Genomic DNA, 19970 nt, shown 5'->3' on the forward strand with positions numbered 1-19970 from the left:
GTCAGTGGGAGCCAGACCCAGAGGTGGTGATACTAAGGTGAAAATAATAGAGAAGTCATACCTATACGTGTTGCCAAAAGGTGTCTCACCTTATTATTAAATTACTCTGGATTAGATAAAGATGATGGAAGTTTTTTTCCACTTGGTTAGACTATAATAAATTTAGTTTAATCCTTTATCCAAGTGTAAGCAAACAAAGTTTGTGCCTGAAGTATCTTCAGGACTGAGGCAACTTATGGTAAAGGTGGACGCAACTCTCCACTGGATCTTTTCACTACCTTCCTGACATCAAACATCTATTTTGCTAACCTTCCCTTTTCCCATTCTGTTTTAAGACATCATCACCTAAGATTAGCTCTCTCAGACATTCCTCAATATTAATAATATCAATTTCCTTCCAAGCATCTTCATTTTTGGTATGATTCTGCTACTGATGTCATCTGTTCCCTCTCCTAATTTTTCTCAGCCCTTTCATATCTGTTGTCTCCAATCTTTACTGAATTGTTTTATTTCTAACCCATCTTTCATGCTATAAGTTAAAATTAGTGACCACTGTTTTGTATACAGCTACTTTACTGTTCTGACTTATTGCTCTCTTATTCATATAAATTTATTCAACTGACTCACTATCATACCAGCTTTGCTTATTCTGTTGCCTATTTCTATATTTAATTTGTGATCATCACTAAAAATTGTGTTTTTAGTGTATTGTATTTAAAAAAATTAAATATTTTTTAAAATAAGTTGAAACGTTCTATTTTTTACCAAAAGACAATGATGGTATAACAAGATTTTATATAATTTAAATCTCAAAACTTCGAATATGAACAGAGATGCAAAACTTACTTCATTAAGTGATTTGTCCACAGAGTTGTACTAATTGTAATTTCATGATATAAGACAGAATTACCAAGATGGCTTTTAATATCTGCTAAATATCTTTGAGATTCTTGATCTAATAGTTTCCCATAAGGCAAAAGTTTATTATACAGCAGTTCTTTCTGCGGAATATACCCAAGCCTGGTTTCCAAAGCTATAGTAGCTTTTTCCTCGTAATTAATTGACAGAGTCTCGATAGACATTGCTTACAGTTCTTTAATCAGACACATATACAAATAATCAATTTGTTCGCTTAACGTACCTATACACATTATACACAGTGATTCAGTTCTCCATGGTAGCGGCCATGGATTGATGATGTCGCGATGACGTTCACCGTTTATAGCGACACCTAACACATTGCCAAAAATCAATCATTTCGTAGAAATGTATTTTGAAAAACTGCTGACATGCATGACGCTGCATTCATTCATTAAAAAAAAAAAATTATAAACCACAGCATAAAACGATAAACTACTAAAAACCCGATGATGGTAGCTATATACACTAACAATCATGAAGATAGATTCTAAAAGAGTAACGAATTACTTACCAATCTCCATCATCATCATCATCAATAAATTTCTGATATTTAATATCAAGGGATGTACAGATTATGGAGTCAAGAGACGTATCGCGGGAGGTCCCACTCTCATCATTCCTTGAGTTAGATGCAGTCTCTATCTCTACACTCATCACACTTTCAAGCAGTCCATTACAACCTCCTACCACTCTCCACGCAAAAAAATAAAAACAATAATAAATAAATAAAATCTAATCCACATCCCTTTGATCACACCCTCTTTATATCTTTATACTTCTAGGGATAGGCCTCTTGTTCTCTTTTATCTCCATCGATTCTATGAAAAATCTCAACCGCATTAATCTGTGAATTCTGGTAACTGGTAAAGCACGGTGATAAAAGTACAGGAAAAATTGGTGAAAAAGAACATTCAAGAATAAGGGGTAAAAATATGATAATGTATGAGGAGCAACATGACTTTTGAAGGGTCGGTCAAGCCTTAGTAATTTACTAACATTTTATAACAGAATAACAACTGAGTTGTATAAAGGAAATGACCACACAATAATTCTGCTGGATTATGCAAAATCATTTGAGAGAATATTAGTTGGAACTCTGTTAAGCAAATTACAACAAATGGGGATGGATTTAACACTGGTTATTTGGATAAGTGGGTGGCTGCTGGACAGATATCAAAAAATGGTATACGGAGTGGCAGAATCGAGGCAAAAACAGATGACTAGTGGTGTTCCGCTGGGACCACTACTGTTTAATTTTGTATATAAATGATATAGGAAATAATCTGAAAGGAAATATTCAATTGTGATGATGCTAAATTAGATAGAGTAATAGTTAATCAAAGCGATGTGGAGAGCTTGCAGGACGATATAAATAGGCTGCCAATATGAGCAAAAGATAATGTGGAAAAATGTAAAGCTATGCATTTTGGGATAAATATATTACAAGCTGTTTACCACTTTGATGGAACTGTATTCCAGGTATTCCAGGAAATAGTTGGAGCTAGAGATTTAGGGGTGATGATAGACAGTGAGTTAAATTTTAGAGCATATTGATAAGATTATTAATGTAGCCCAAAACATTACTTGGCTAATGAAGATCACACTAACGAGTAATGAAAAGAAAGCTGTTATTCCTCTTTATAAGGCCTTGATACGTCCACATCTGGATTAATGTGCCCAGGAATCCAGGAAACCAAACCATAATAGGTTTGGTTTCCTGGATTTCTTGGCGATGAGGAAGCAGTGGGAAGATTCAGAGGTGAACGAACAGGATGGTGAGTGGTGTATGGAATACTTCCTATGAGGACAGATAGAAGATGAGTGGATTGCAGAAGTTGGTTGATAGGAGAAAAAGATGGAATATGATAAAAACATTTAAGTTGCTTAAATGCGTTTATAGGGTTAATGTAGGAGAAGAGGCCATCTCTGGAAATTGACTGAAGGTGTAGTTAAAAAGGGTGTGAGGATTAGAAGTGTTGTTAGGAGAGTTGTGAATGATTGGGATGGGCTACCAGAGTCAGTTGTAAGTGTGTTAATGAGTTTAAGGAGAAGTATAATAAATTCTTTGGATATTTTGGATCTCCAGTGATGAGTGTTTGTAGTCCGTGGAGATTCCTCTACAATAATAATTACCAATATGTCAGCATCATGTACTCTCCTCCTTCTATCACCTGGTCTCTTCACTTTGCAATTTCTCAATTTGTCCTCATACTTTACACTCCAGAGACCAGAAACCGACTTAGCCAATTATATCTGAACTCTTTCCAACTGCTCATCATCCTTTTGAAAATGAAACAACAAATTCTGTCCATGGTAATCCATATCGGTCCTGATCAATGCCTTGTACGATGGAATCATAGCATCCTTTTTAGGACTGGTGAGGAGAATTCACCTGAAATGCGTGTGAAAAGGGGTAAAAGTTACAATAGAGGATACAGCCAAGAAGTGCCTATGCACAATTAGAATACCAAGAGACCCATGGATATCAGACTCAAAGTGGGATCTGATCGAAAAGATTGGAGAAAAATTTATCACAAGAATTGAAGGATACAAAAGATTACATAAAGAAGACAGAAAAGCCACCACACAGAATAAGAAAAAACTTTATGCCAATAAATGCGAAGCGATAGAATTTCAGATTAAGTTGCACAATTATAAAAGAATGCTTCGTTTACTTGGTGACCTGAAGCACATGTTGATTTCCAAATTGAATTTCATCAAAGAGAGGAGTGGAGCGTTACTAATTTTGTTTATTGCACAAAAATCGATTTTGAATTTTGGTTTCACATATAAATACAACCGTATATAGACTAGAAAATCTTGTGCCTATTTCCTTTCATCCGAGAAAAGTTGCCAATGATGAATCGGCTATTTCGTTTGCACAAATTCATCATTATTTGAAATATAATGATGAATTTGATCCAGCAAATCACTTGCCCAAAAATTGCCCAAACAATTGGCAGAAAACGACCGCTTTCTGATTTTTAATTGGTACGTTAAGGGGTTAAGCAAGTGGTTGAAGGAGCAATTAAACAGCTTAACAACAATATGCCCCTGAGTGCAGATGGAATACCAGCAAAGTTAATTCAAAGATTAATTACAACACTATGAATAAAGGATCATGACTAGAAGAAGGCAGGATATATACCACTGCAAAGAAGAGAGATATGAAGGATTGCAAGAACTATAGAACCATCAGTTGAATTTCTCATGCAAGTAATATTGTATCAAAGAATTCTAAATGAGATTGAGGCCAAAGTTGAGAGGCAGAGATCCCTGAGGTACAAGCAGGGTTTAGGAAAGGAAAGTGTACCAGAGATCAGATACTTTGCATTAGACAGATCATTGAAATGTACACTCTATGGTAATATAATTCATAGACTAATCCAAAGCCCTTGACTGTGTTCAGTATATGAAATTATTGGAGGTAATGAGATTAATGGGTTTTCCTCAACACGTTAACAGGTTGACAGCTAGTTTGTACAGTGAGCAAGAAGTCAAGCTAAGAACAGGTGTTAGATTAACTGACTGGATTCAGATCGCAAGGAAGTTAGACAAGAATGCCTATCATGCATGAAGTATTGGATGAGCTTAACTCAGGAATTAGGATAGATGGTAGATTGATCAGTAATCTGAGGTACACTTAATATACAGTAACAAAGTTAATAAGATCAGTAAGAACAGAGGACTTCAACTCAATTCAAACAAGACAAGACAAGACTATTGTTCTTAAAGGAAATATAGATAGGGATGCTCCTGAGAAACATCTGTACCTGATCAGAGAAAAATTGTGGACGTCAGCAAGTTCGAGTACCTGGATCCATTATTAATGTGAGAAATGCTGTGCAGAAGAAGAGTAGGAATGACTAAAACAGCATTCAGAGACCTTGTTTAACATCTGGAAGGATGGATCTATTTCCAGAAGAACAAAGTTGCGAATTATGGATACAGCTGTTTCTCCAACAGTAACTTATGGATGTGAGACTTGGAAACTAAAGAAGTCTGATAGGAAAAAAATAGTTAGTTAGTTGCCTTTGAGATGTTCTGTTACTGTTACAGAAGGCTGTTAAGAATACCATATACTGAAGGGCAGTCCAATGGATGGGTGCTAGAATAGACCGGCAGAACTTTAAGGCTCCTTAAAGTTATTTACAAAGAATGCTGATATACCCTGGATACTTCACAAAATAAAGAATATTTGTTATCTTGTTGTAAAAAGTTACGACAAAAATTAACACATGAGAATCATTGAGATATTGATGCAGACGAACTTAAACGAACTTAACTTAACTGAAACGAAAATTAAAATTTTCTAATTTTAAAAACGATATATATATCAGATAATTCAGTATATTTATTCAAACGAATTAATCACGGTTTATCCAAACTTTACAATTGCTCTTCGGATTCTTTTGTCATTACAGTATCTGTAGCATCTGCGGAAAACGGTCCTTTTCTAAACTTAAAATTATTAAAATCTTCTTGCGCTCCACAATAGTACAAGACAGACTTTCAAATCTTGCCATTATATCAATAGAGTCAGATATTTTGGATCACCTTGATATACATGATATTATTCGAGAATTTTCATTAATGAAAACTAGAAAAGTTCAATTCACTAAGTGATTTTTCTTTCTGTTTAAATATTTATTTAACTATTTCTTTACCCAATACTGTTTAATATATTCCTATTTTATATACTTGTAAGTTACTATTATTTATTTGTTTTATTATTTATTTACTTTATTTTTTTCCAAATTATTTTTGTTGTTTTTGTACCCTTCTTTTATGTTTATTGTTTTTTATACAATTTTTTTTGTAATTTCTGCTTTTTGTTCAATAAACTTATAATTAATATATTTCTTATTTCATTTTTACTAACTGATACGTTTATATAAAGTGATTTTTTATTGGTGGAAGGGGTATAAGGGCGCCAACTAATGTTTTGCACACAGGCGCCGGACACTACTAGCGCGCTCCTGTTCATAAAGTTAAAGCCTACAGAAAAGCACATACGATAGGACCACCTGGCGAGGACGTGTGGAACATCACAAATTAGAGTGATCATATGGCATCTGATTTAGAAGGATTAGGTGGATAGATGGATGAATTCTCTGTTTGCGGCAAGTCTCTACCTGTCAAATCTTTTATTGTGTTTTAATGTATTTCTGATTGTATCGATCCACCTGCATGTTGTTCTTTCATGACTGGCATGAAACAGCTATTTTGCTACTAGGTGTTCATCTTCCATTCTATTTAAGTGACTATGCTACTATAGATACTGCCTCCCAAATTCTTGGACGTTAACAATGTCAAGGTTTTTCCAAATTTCTTCACTTTTGATGAAATCTAATATGATGCTGCTAACTGTTCACTCAAATTTTCTCAGAATTCTAATATTTGTGCCATCTAGCCTTTGATGAGCTGTTTTACTTTTACTGCAATCGATATTCCTCTAATTATTTTTACAGCTGCGCGGGCCTGCTATTGCTCTAAGGAGAAAATTTATACAGGACCTGATGACTGCGTTTTTTTTTTTTTTTGTAATGATGTTATTACGAAATGACATTTAATGGCGTCTTCTTCGTATTAATCTCTCTCACATAACTTCAGATTTCTGACACTAGATGACTCTCTCCAGTCATTCCAGTTCATAATTCCATCATTCAGTTCCAGCCAATCATCGCTTTCCCATCCGCCCGAAGAAAGTAAGACCGCCTGTCATTCCTAACGATGCCCACCATCCAGCTAAGATCACACTACCGAACTGGTCTATTTCAACCTCAGTTGATAAACCAATTAGGACACGTCGAAATAAAAGCAAACCAAACACATAAATTCTGACTTAGAACCAACCAAAAGTGCATTTAAAAGTAAGTTTCAGCTGCGTAGGAACAATTCAGTGTACTCGGGAGCATCTCAGTGACTAAATTGCCACACACACACACACACACACACACACACACACACACACACACACACACACACACACACACACACACACACACACACACACACACACACACACACACACACACACACACACACACACACACACACACACACACACACACACACACACACACACACACATCTTAGCGGGACCATTGAATTCAACTCAAAGATTTAAAAGCTAAAACTGGTTTTGAACACTGTCTTGTATACTTCAACTTTGGTATTTTAGATAGTTTCTCTCTTTTTCCAAATAAATTTATCACTCGAAACCTCAGCATTCAAGTTTTGCTTATTCTATTATCTATTTCTATTTCATTTGCTATTTTCCCTAAAAATCGTGCCTAAAGAGCTGAAATATGTTACTTGGTCTAAATGTGCTAGTACTTTTTTTAATTCATTTTTTTAACTTCTGAAATCTCATGGGCTGCTAATCTCTGCTCTCAGATAATTATTAACAGTTGATGGAAGGTTATCGATTATTTTAATTGGATTCCAAGAAGGAAGTGAATGGCAACCCACTGCTACCATCTGTGTCTCTAGCCCTAATAATATTTTTATTGTCTGAGTTTTATTTATTTATTTGCTCGAGTTACGGAATTAAAAAGCGAGTTTCAGAGAGCAAAACCATTTCTTGACATTCCAGAGATAGACTAATGCAGAAAGCTCTCGAGAAAGACTTAGAAAAAAATTATCTATTCAGCGACCAGAATCGAACACACAACGGGCTTTTTTCTCATGTGGCCTACAACAATAGATATAACATCATGCAGGTTTGTTATAAAATAGCTTCAGTTCCATGGTATCAATTAAAAAAAAAAACTTTTAAATATCTGGATATGTCCCTAGCTTTCGAAAGATATGATGGAAATGAAATGGATATGCAATCTCATTAAAAAGATACCCATAAGAAGGTGATGTGGAAGGAATATCGTGAGAATAACAACGAGAAGAGTTATGAAGTATAGTACTAGAATTTATATTAACGAACAACTTAATCCTAACAACCCAAATTTTTGTCCAGTTTTGATTTACTATTTTAGGTTTTGGTGCTAGTTTACTATTTCGATTGAGTGCTGAGTATTTTAATTGTCTCTACGATGTTTATTAATAATATTGAGCGATTTTAATAGTGTAAAGAAGTTGAAATTCGTAGTGTTTTATTCATTTTGTGTAGTATAAAATGGATGCGTCTCCAAGAAAGCATTCAAAAAATGTACTCTTTCTCAGCACACATCCATGACTCAAAGACAAATTGCCAATGAGTGTGGTATTGGTTTGGGTAATGTTAATGCGATTTTAATGAGCCAGAGGTTTTAGGGAGACTGGTCCATTTTCTCCTGACAGAAAGGGAAAATGTGGGGAAGCGGAAAACTACACTCACTCAAGATCATTTACTAGTTAGGAAAAGCAAAATTAATTTAAGATTGTGTGGTGTAGACTTAAATAGACAATTGGCAGCTATTTGAATTAATGTTTCTAAAATGACAGTCCGTCAAAGATTATAGAACTAGGGAGGACTGGCCACAGATCAAAAAAGAAACATCTGTTTACGAAGGCTATGCAGAAAATGAGACTCCAATGGACAAAGTGTACAAAGATTGGACAGTTGAGTAGCGAAAGAAAGTCATATTCTCAGATGAGAACCATTCTTTTTCCAAGAAGAGAGTTCAGTCCAATCCTTGTACACTTTTTGTCCGCTGGAGTCTCATTTTCTTCATAGCTTTTCGTCAACAGTTGTTTCTTTTTTTGGTCTGTGGGCAGTCCTCCCTATTTCTACAAACCTTCGAGGGACTGTCAATATGTTCGCAAATCTACAGCTGAGAAGACTTCTCTCGCCCATCTTCAACTAGCTCTTAAATACCCAGCTGAAAACATGTTCTGGGGTTGTTTTACACAGGACGGTCCAGGATAACTTGGATTTGTTGATAGTATGATGAAAAGTGGACAATATATAAAAATATTGGAGAAAAGAGTGGTTCCACTGATCCACTAACACAAAGAGTTCATCTTCCAACAGCCTCTCACTCCATGCCACACTTAAAAAAAGTGAGAATTCCTCAAAAATTACAATATTAAATTGCTTCATTAGCCAGGTAACTCCCCTGACATTACTCAAATAGAAAGTTTGTAGACCATGGTGAAAAATGGATTTGGAAAATTAAATTGGGACACGAAGATAACTTTATACAATCCATTATAAGAATATGGTTTCGAGATATACAGAAATAAGAATAATATGCTCTCCGTTGGCAGAGACCATGCCTAAGCGAATTAATGAACTTATTAGGAATAGCGGAGCAAGTGTAAATTATTAGGAAAAGTTGGAATTTAATTTTTGTATAATTTCTTGCAAAATTAAAATCTTTAATTAAAATATGAGTGCTCGGATTAATTTGTTCGCTACTGTATATTATTATGTTGCAAGTAAAAGAAAGAATGCATGTGGAAGAAAAACTTTTACTGAATACAAATTATACCGTTATATCAGAACAGAGAAGTTACTGTAATTTAAATAATGAAGGTTCACTTCGACAAGATTTATCAACCTGTTCTGTATAACATGTACTGCATAGTGATACCACTTCATATGATGGATATATAGAAGTGCATGAGAACGAGATGCTGTTACGTAATCTAGATAAGATTTTTGCAAATGGTACAGATGGGATATCAGCAAGTGTACTAAAGGAATGTTCAGCAGATCTGGCAAGGCTCTTGATAATAGACACTTGTTCCTATAATTTGAAGCTTAGTTCAGGAAAGATCCAGCAAAAATGGAAAATATGTAAGATAATCCATTTACACAAGGGTGCTGCAAACACCGATGTGTCTAACTATCGACCTATCAGTGTCTCTGGAGTAATTGTAAAAATTTTAGATTAAACTGGTAAGATAAACATACAGAAATGGGCGGACAAACAAAAAATACTTTGCAAGGAACAGAATGAGTTTATAAAAGGTTGTTCTTGCCTGAGCAATTTGATTATGTTTTATAGTAATGTTACGGCTGAATTGGATAGGGGGGGATGGATACTATATGACACTGTTGGACTTTACTAAGGCAAATGATAGGCTATCACATTATATGCTGTTAGATAAACAAGAGAATATAGGATTGGAATATAAACTATTGACTTGGATAAGCAGTTGGCTGACATGTATCAGAACGTGGGGTATGTGGGATGTGAATCTGCTAGATTTAACTTGGCCAGCGGGAGATCTCAGGGATTAGCCCTTGAACCATTGCTGTTTAATCTATACATAATGATATTGGAAAGGGCGTGACAGGAGGGGGCATAGTTATTTGCTGCAGATGATGCAAAGATAAGAAGGGCAATCAGATATGCTACTGTTACACAGCATTTGCAGGGTGATTTAATAGGTTGGAAGTGTGGGCAAACGATATTGGCTATCAAGTCAGTGGGACGAATTGTAAAATTATGTACTTTGGCTTGAATCGATATCCAATAGCATATCATATTGGTGAGGCTATGCTTGGGGTAACTGACGAGGCTACTGATCATGGGTTTATTGTGGATAGAAATTGAATTTCAAACGTCACAAAAAATTGCAAATACAACTCAGTGGATAACGGCCATGTTGAAACGAACGTTGACATGTAAGGATATGGAAGTGAGTTTTAAAAGATATGGAGATTATGGAGTTCAGATTAGGAGGATAAAGTGAGAGTACGTGCATTGCAGATGTTGATAAACAAAAGTCAGAAAGTTGAAATGATAGAGGGCTATAAACTTTTGAGTAAGCGTTATAGCATATCCATTAACTCATCGAAGGAGGCAATATATCAGTCACATCAGCTGTTATACGTTCTCTTAAACTCATTCACACTAGATGTACTAATTACTTCAACTGACAAACTGTTCCAGCCACTTATGGTTCTATCAGAGAAAAATCTAGCTCCTACCCCTTTCTTAGATGCATCTGTGGAAGTTAAGCTTGTGTGTAGTTAAGAAAAGGGTAGGAGCTAGATCTTTCTCTGATAGAACCATAAGTGGGTGGAACGGTTTGTTAGTTGAAGTAATTAGTGCATCTAGTGTGAATGAGTTTAAGAAAAGGTATAACAACTGATGTGACTGATATATTGCCTCCTTTGATGAGTCCTTGACTCCTGGACGCCTAATAATAATAATTATTCAAATTAAGTGGATATTGAATCCAACATTATTTCAAAGACTAATAGAGAAACTACAAAAGTTTCGTGCCGAATATAGAAACTATAAAAGTTTCGGCGAATCCAAGCGTAAGCAAACCTTTCATGACAGGGGAAACTCATAGTAAATGTGGTGCAAGCCCCGATCACTATCCTTAGTATTTCCCGTCTGGGTAGTGACCTCCACATAATGTTATACATTATGTGGAGGTCACTACCCAGACTGTTTTTGACCTTTCTTGAGGTCTCGTCAGTGGGAGCCAGACCCAGATGTATGTAAATACTCAGATTGTAATGATGCAGAGCTTATACTTTACATACGAGTTGCCATAAAAGGTGGCAACTCGTATGTAAAGCTGTGGAATGCCACTTAATTAGTAATAGCCTTGGGCCAGCTATCTGATTGGGTACGGAGATTGAACTGCCCATTCAGTCTCCAAAAAGTTATATAGGGCTAAAAACGGCCTCGCCTACTCCCTGTATATACGGGAATGAAAAGACGTTAGCTGATTTTTTTTTTTTTTTTAATTTTACAACCAACTATTGTTGTTATAGTAAGCGAAATAAGATCGTAGCGCTAGAGGGTAGTATTTGAAACTAATCTAAGATATATAACAATATCGTATACAACATAGTGTTAAATAGGGAAAAGTGCATTTTAAAACAGATGTTTTTAATAATTTTAAGGAGTTTTTTTATTTTAGTTTATCATTTTATGAACAAGTATATACACGTACTGTCATGGCAATTTTTTTATGTGACATTACTTGCAAAACATCTTAAAAAATATATTTTGTAAACTGGTTTTAAGTTATCCGACATCAGAATTTTTCTTCAATAGTAGTTTTCAATCTATATTAGATTTATATATTTTCTAATATCATATATTTTAGATATATTTTATTTATCAGGTAAGTAATTTTGTTTTAATTTATTAAGTTATTTTATAATTAAATCTATCGTATTTAATTCCAGAGTATGACTAGTCGTGAGAGAGATTATTATGGAAGAAAATATCCAAGTGGGCATGAAAAACGAAACGAAAACAAGAGAAAGAAGCGGCTGAGGAACGTCAAAGAAATTCACTGTTTAAATTTATGAAGTTGAACTCATATATTTGTTCAGATATACCAGTTGATGACGGGACTTCTGAAATAACTACAAACAGTTCTTCGGCTTCAAGATTAATTAATAATGTGAGTTCTGAAATACTCAAAGGAAGCGGAGAACATGACGCGTTTGGTCAAACACTGAGTATTGAAGATCCTAAAACTGAGACACCAGAGGAAGGTGAACTATTTACTATTGATGATCCAGCAACATGACCCAAAATTTTGAACAACGCAACACTAACACAAATTGTACAACGTGGTCCACCGTCTCGACTGAAAATGATTTTCCAAAAGATGACCACAAGAGGTGTTTTTCCACAGGTCACTATGTTAGAACAATTGCATACGGAGAGAAGCAAAACAGAAGATGACTTATATATTCAAACTCTTCCAACTCTATTTTTTGTTTTTGTTACAAATTAATTTCTTATGATGATAATTTTTTATCTAATAATGGTTTTCCGATTGGCGACATGTAAGTGAAAGATTAAAGTCTCACGAACGAAATCCAGTGCACATTTCACTTCGTTCAATTGCTGTAAATAGTTTTATAACTTCTTTGAAATTGCGCCAAGTGCACCGATAAGTATTGGGATGACTTTCATGTGTTTAAGCCCCAGTCGGTTATATGTAAAATATAACCGGCTCTGGCTAAAGGTATATGTAAAATAGGCCCTCTTGTGTGATTGCCTCAAGCATTTGCTGAGAACTATCGTCGATGTAACTTTTTAAACTAATTTCTTCTTCTTCCACAGTCTGTCTCACTTGTAGCAAACCCCGTCCACTTATTCTCCTTGGTAGGTACAACTTGTCAACATCACTTCGTGGGTGTAATGCATGATTCATAGTCATTAATTTTCTAGTTTTGCGAACCAAGTTGTCCAGATCTACTTTTGTCCAATCTATTATGCCAGCTGTGTATCATATTACTGGTATAGCCCAAGAATTCATTGCTCTAATTGTGTTTAATCCATTTAGTTTTGTATTCAGAATATTTCTAACTCTTTTGGTGTATTCTGCTGCTGCTGCCTGTTATTTAACTTTCCAGTCGAGAATGTCACTGGCTTCTAATATTCCTAGGTATTTATAGTGTTCGTCAGCTGAAATTTCTTTTATATAGTTCTCTTGATTAAAATTAAAATTGCTAGTGTCGTTAATTTTTCCTAGATAAAATTGCGCATTTATCTAAACCAAATTCCATTTTGATGTCCTGATTGAAACTACGAACTGTGTTCAGGAAAGAGTCTATTTGCTGGGCCGATTTTACATATAAATTTTACATATGGTATTTTACATATGCAACAGATGGGAAATTTGAATATTATATTTAGGAATTTCATATCCAAGTTTTGTTTTCTTCAAAATCATAGACAAAGGTATCAAAGAAATATTGAAGTGTAATGTGAAAAGGAAGCGCTTTGAAAAATCTCATGTTTAACACTAATATCTCCGAATCGTTCATTATTAACTATTTAAGTTGTTTTTCATGATTTCATAGCAGCACCCAGAAACAAACGTATGCTTTTGCTAATTCCAAATATTTGTAGTGATTTTAGTATTTATTCATGAGTGTGGGAGGGAATGGAATGCATTCTTATAGTCTACCTATGCCATGTTTAAGTTAGTTTTTCGTCTTTTTGAATTTCTGAGAATCATTTTATTAATAAGGATCTGGTCGTTTGTTACTCTAGATTTTTGAAAATTGCCTTTTTGTTCAATCGAATAAATCTGATTATCTGATAAGTAGTGGTATATGGAATTTGCTAAGATTGCAGTGAACAGCTTAAGCATAGTTGGTAGGCATGTTATTGGGCGATAGTTACTTTGGCCTGCACCCTTATCCTTATTATTATATCCTTATCCTTACCAGATATCATCCAGTCTTCCACTGAGCCAGACTGCAACAAATAATTAAATTGTTCTGCATTTGATCATGTAGACTGGTTAGATGCTTTAACCAAAATCCACGTAGTTCGTTTTTGCACGGTGCTTTCCAGTTTTTTAATTTTCTAGATTGTGCACTGACCATTTCTTTAGTGATAATGACATTTCGCATTTGTTTTTGTTTCATTTCTGATTATATTTCCTCAATCCATGAGGCATCTTTGTTATGTTCAATAGGATTATCCCAGATTGACTTCCAAAATTTGAGTGTTTTTTCTTTTTCTGGTGAATGATTGTTTGCATTTGTATTTCTCTGGAGAGACTGAAAGAATTGACATTGGTTCAGTCGAAATTGCATATTTTGTACATATTGGTTTATTCTTGCTTCGTATCTTTTAATTTTCTGTGCAGGCGCTAAAATTCTTTGCTTTAGCTCTTTGGTAACTTTACAATTGTTTTCTTGGCCAAATTATATATGGTAATCGGTTTATTTTTGATGTTATTGTTTTTCAGCCGTCCATCTTTAAAACTCTTTAAGTTGCTCAGATCAACTCGTTTGTTGACTTTTCGTTCCAACCAGATTTTACATGGAGCAGATTGTTTCATCCTCGACCTTTGCTCTTTTGATTTGCAACCAAGCTTCACTGTAATGATATATACGAGGATGTACTGTATAGGAGCTGATTTGTTTCCTTTATACTGTTGGTTGTGATGATTGTAATCACAGCATTTGTGACTAAGAGGAGCTGCTTTAGCTTAGATTTATGTAAAGCATTTAATTGTGGTAGTCTTATACGGTCATTTATGGAGTTCATATGTTCCAATATCCCTGACTTCATTTTACACTGCACTTCTGTCAATATACTCTGAGGTATGTCGTCAGCTTGATGCTTACTGAGTTGAATTCCAAAGTTTGATATAGCTATCTCCTGATGATGTTCTGTTACCGGAGTTGTTGATTTATTATGTAACTTTTTCAGCTCAAGTTCAGTAAATATTTTGTTATGGAAAGTGAAATTCTTTTGGTCCATAAGTCTTTGTTCTGTTATTGCAGTTTCTGAGAATGTTTGTTTCCAAATTAAATGCATACGCTTTCTAAAACTTCGTTTTTCTGGCGTTGATCTATAAAAACATTTCATAACTTCTATGTTTTCTTCTACAGTCCATTTTTACCTTTAGTTTCTTCCAGTCGCTTTTCAGCTTCCTGCCCTGATTGCTCAGTAAGGAGAGCTAGGTCCTATAGCTCACTTTTTTTGCCTGATGCCCAGGATTTCCCAACATCTGACGCAGTCCTTGATGACCTGGGCGTCAACTGATCCATATGGATTTCTTCTTACTTTTCATCATTAAGATGGGGGATGGAACACTACTAGTCTGGCTCCTCAGTTGAGACCTGTCTGACAAGCGTGGTCCTGCTGGCAGCTATGCTACTGCCAGAATAGCTCTCAACATCACTGAAGCACGCAAGCCCCTCCGCCACGACAAGACCGTGTTCCTTAGAGGTGAATACAATAATAATAATAATAATAATAATAATAATAATAATAATAATAATAATAATAATAATAATAATAATAATAATAATAATAATAATAATAATAATAATAATAATAATAATAACGCCTGTGTAGCTCAACAGTGGAAGTGGCATGTGTTGTCTTTTTTTATTTATAATAATAATAACAATATAGATTCTCAACTGGCAATGTAGTTGAACTTTCCAGGTTCTTTTCTATTTTCATAGTGTTTGTCATTCTTCTCCTTTCTTATTGGTGATTTTTATGCCACATTTATAAGAGCAGTCATTCAGCTTGGGAAAAGAATAGAAATGACTTGCAGTGGATTTATTTTGTAGAACATCACTGATGAAGCAAAGTGCTGAGTTGAATTATTCCGCTTTCGATATCAGATCTAATATTTTCCTCCAGAGCCAGTGTAACTCAGTGGAAGTGGCATTTGCACTTCATGGCACTTGGCCTCCCGAAGGAAGACCTAAGTTCAATGTAATTGCCGACTATAGGAACATTTTCTAAGCCTTTATTCAACCGGTTCCCAAGTCAGTTGAATTCTGGCACAGGTAAGCGAGATTTTTTCTCCTGGAAACTCGGGTTTTTCATCCTGTAAACTCGACAAGAAAATCGACAGTAGAACCAACACTATCTCTTAGACAATGAACATATGGTGTTAGGATTAGGGTCATAAGATGGCGGCACTTCTCAGCCGCCTCTCTTCACCAGATGCTGGATATTGTTGGTGATAGTCTTGGACCAGCTATCTCTAATTGGCCTCTGGTGAAGATTAAAATCTCAGTCTCCAAATGTTGTATAGGACTAAAATGGCCTCCCCTATTTCATGTTAGGGAATCAAAGAAGATAGGTTTTTTACTATTTTTCTGCATAACGTGATCTGCACTGATGTTGAATAACAGTGGAGAGGGAGTGTGCCCCTTGTATTACATCTTATTTTCATCAAACTATCCTCTAATTGAAAGTTAACAGGTCTATATACTGGATTGTAAAGTAATTATTATTATTATTATTGTTGTTGTTATTGTTGTTGCTGCTGTTGTAAGGGCACCGCCATGGAGTCTGAACACTTACTGCGGAAGATCCAAAGTCTCCCACAATCTATCATACTGCTCCTTGAACCCATTAAAAGACAAAGTGTTCACAACTGATTCTGCTAACCCGTTCCATTCATTCACAACTCTCAAATTGGAAAATCTAGTTTGCACACCCTCTACTAACCACACTTTTACTTAACATTCAGGGATGATCCCTTGTTCTGTCTCCTTTAGGGTAGTTCAGAAACTGCATCAGTGCAATAAAATCCTTTAATAACCTAAATGTTTCTATCATCTCCCCTCTTTTTCTCCTATGAGCAAACTACTACAATCCACACATTCTCAATCTATTCTCGTAGAGAACATTAGAGAGACATCTTGCTCACTCGCCTCTGAATCCGATCCACCACTTCGTCATCGCCAAGACACACAAAAGAAAACACTGAGCATAGTAATCACTTGGATTATGTACACTTGCAAAGTGGTCACTTAACTTAGCTATGTTATATGCTTCTGTCAGCTTGTCACTATCAGCACTCATAAGGTTATTCTTCCATAGCCATTCTTCCTCTTATTTGCCACATAACAAAAGAACTGTTTAGGATTTCCTTTGAATTGGTTTGGCTAGATTTTTCTAGTAATCTTTCTTTGCCTTTCTTTCTTGTCTGACCTATGTACTGTTCGTGGGTTTGCTGCTCACAACATTTTTTTTTCTGCAGCTGATATTTAATGATACTAATCATCCATTTAACTCCTACCTGATTAACTGACGAAAATAGGGCACCATAGAGTACACCATCATCGAATTCTGAAGAAAGAGGAACACTTCTACGGAAAATTTCTGTAAAAAATGTAAACAGCGAAAAGTATACTCTCATGATCACATAATTTCGTCAGAAATAATATTAGATCTTATTTTGCCTTATAATCTTTGAGAGGGGTGATTAAAAATCATTTTCAATATTTTTCATTTATAACAGTCTTATTAAGAAAGGCATAAAACAATGTCGAAAATGTGCATTTTTCCCCCCTATTGCCCTAGTAATTAAATAATTTCCTTATATTGCTTACTACCATTTAGTGTTAAACAAAACGTTTTTAAAAAAAGTACTGAATATACTTCTTTGATATGCTCTAGCCTGGAAGAAAACTAAATTTTCAATCTCCTATTCCACCTTTAGCACTTATTGGCCTTAATCCAACCTTAACGAACATTATCAATCATAAACAAAATTGATATGAAAAAATTCTGAACACTTATTTTTCTTGCTTCATGCAATATTATCGTAGTGCCCCCACCCCCTTATCCGCGGTCAACCCCGGTCTAAAGATATTAAATAGAAAATTCCAGAAATAAACATTTTTTAATTACATTGGCAAAGTGGATATTAGATCCACATTATTGCAAAGCCGAATGTTTGTAGAAACTATGAAAGTTTTGTAAGTTGACCTGAGAGCTTACGAGAATACAATCATCGACATCCCGAAGTTGCCTTAGCTACTTAAGTCAAGTAAGTAGTGCAACTCAGGGATGCCGAGGATTGTATTCTTCTAAACTCTCAGGTCAACTTACAAAACTTTCATAGTTTCTACAAACATTTGGCTTTGAAATAATGTTGGATCTAATACCCACTTTGCCAATGTAATTTTACATCGTCGAAATGAAGCCGTATGGCTCTTTCATTTAGTAATAGACAATTCGGCTGATCTCAGAGGTAGTCCAACACCAGGACAACTCGTTGAAAAGGTGGTGAAAGCTACACGCGCTTGCAACCTTTCGGAAATTAGGAATATCTGGAATTGCGCGCCGTTTTGAGCAGCACTTGGTTATCAGAAAAACTGTCGCGGCATCGCAGTGCTTGTGTTCAAGTAACCCTTATTTTATTTATTAATGGCCCCAAAGCGCAAGAGTAGTGATGCTGGCGATTCGGATATGCCAAAGAGAAGCCTAAAAAAATAAAAACAAATTAAAAAAAAAAGTGTGCTGAGGTTGATTCCATTCAAATTCAGATAACTTTATTATAATATGTTGTTAAAATTATTAGTTTATTGTTGTTAATCTTTTACTGTATCTAATTTATAAATTAACTTTATCATAGGTATGTATGTGTAGGAAATTACATAGTATATATAGGGTTTGATACTATCCGCGGTTTCAGGTATCGGCGGGGTGTCTTGGACCGTATCCCAGAGGATAAGGTGTGTGTGTGGGGGGGGGGAACTACTGTATTTCTAATCTGTATGAAAGATGAAATCAACTGTATCACAAAAGATCAGGTAAATCATATCATATTCTATTTAATGTATTTGAAGATTGGAAAAGTAATTCATGTATTTTAGGTATTAAAAAAAAACATAAACTGGCTATTAAGTCATATCTTAATGAACATTTTGATTATATAGAGAAACCTGTGGAGAATTCATGACTAAGTCTAGCACACATGAACCACAGTAATAGGTATTTAAAAAAAAAAACCCTATTACTGTGGTTCACGTGTGTTATTCTTAATGAACATTTAGCTTATATAATCTGGATCTCGAACCAGATTACACCATAATCTGGTTCCAGGTTGTGTGGTGAAAGGTAGGTGTATTTCACCTGCCTTTTCATATAGCATAAAGTTTGTGTATTTTCTTAGAACTATTAAATTTTACAGTAATATTACTGCTGATTTTCGTGTAATTTATAGTATTCGATATATAGTATATATATCGAATACTATAAATTCGATATATAGTATTCTGATATTTTGTTGAATCACTGTAATATTAAAGTAGCCATAAAATGAAACAAAACCTTACAATAACAATAGAGCAGCAACAAGAGAACGCTTTGGCCCTATGCAACTTTTGGAAGCTGAGAAGGAAGTTCAATCTACACCAGTAGCCACTCAGAGATAGCTGGCCCAAGACTATCACTAATTATACACGGTGAAGAGAGGTGGCTGATAAGTGTCACTATTTCGGTCCCTAATGTTAACACTATATTTATTATCCGAAAATAGTGTGGGTTCTACGGTCGATTTTTCGTTAGTTTTGCAGGACGAAAAACTTGAATTTCCGGGAGAAAACCCTCTTACCTGTGCCAGAGATAGAAAGTGAAAATAATATACTAGCTAGATAAGATAACTCAGCGTGCACATGAGTTCAATATCAGGTATGATATTGAACTCATGTGCACGCTGCCCCTCTTGTATAAATCTATTTTTCCTTCAAAACTTACTTTACACATCCAAAAACCACTCATCTTTCTATCCAGCCTGCATATCGAATCACCCGCTATCATAGCTCGCTGTATTTCGCGTTATCTTATCTAGCTAGTATATTATTTTCACTTTCTATCTCTGGCACAGGTGTGTGACCA

The 19970-nt window shown here is 35.1% G+C and overlaps 1 protein-coding gene across 1 annotated transcript in view; it reads right to left on the reverse strand.

Moving 5' to 3' along the window:
• The window catches only part of LOC150097399 (proteasome activator complex subunit 4-like), a 646748-nt gene extending 645570 nt beyond the window's left edge, over positions 1–1178 (reverse strand). The window contains exon 1 of the mRNA XM_090407543.1: positions 847–1178. Within this exon, the coding sequence (XP_090263669.1) occupies positions 847–1082 (236 nt within the window). The 5' untranslated portion in view covers positions 1083–1178. The remainder of the gene's footprint in view (positions 1–846) is intronic.
• Between the last annotated feature and the right edge of the window lie 18792 nt (positions 1179–19970).

Source organism: Typopeltis vanoorti, chromosome 17 (assembly GCF_054136105.1).
Source record: "Typopeltis vanoorti isolate ZY-2024b chromosome 17, IOZ_Tvanoo_1.0, whole genome shotgun sequence".
In the NCBI taxonomy this organism is placed as follows: domain Eukaryota; kingdom Metazoa; phylum Arthropoda; class Arachnida; order Uropygi; family Thelyphonidae; genus Typopeltis; species Typopeltis vanoorti.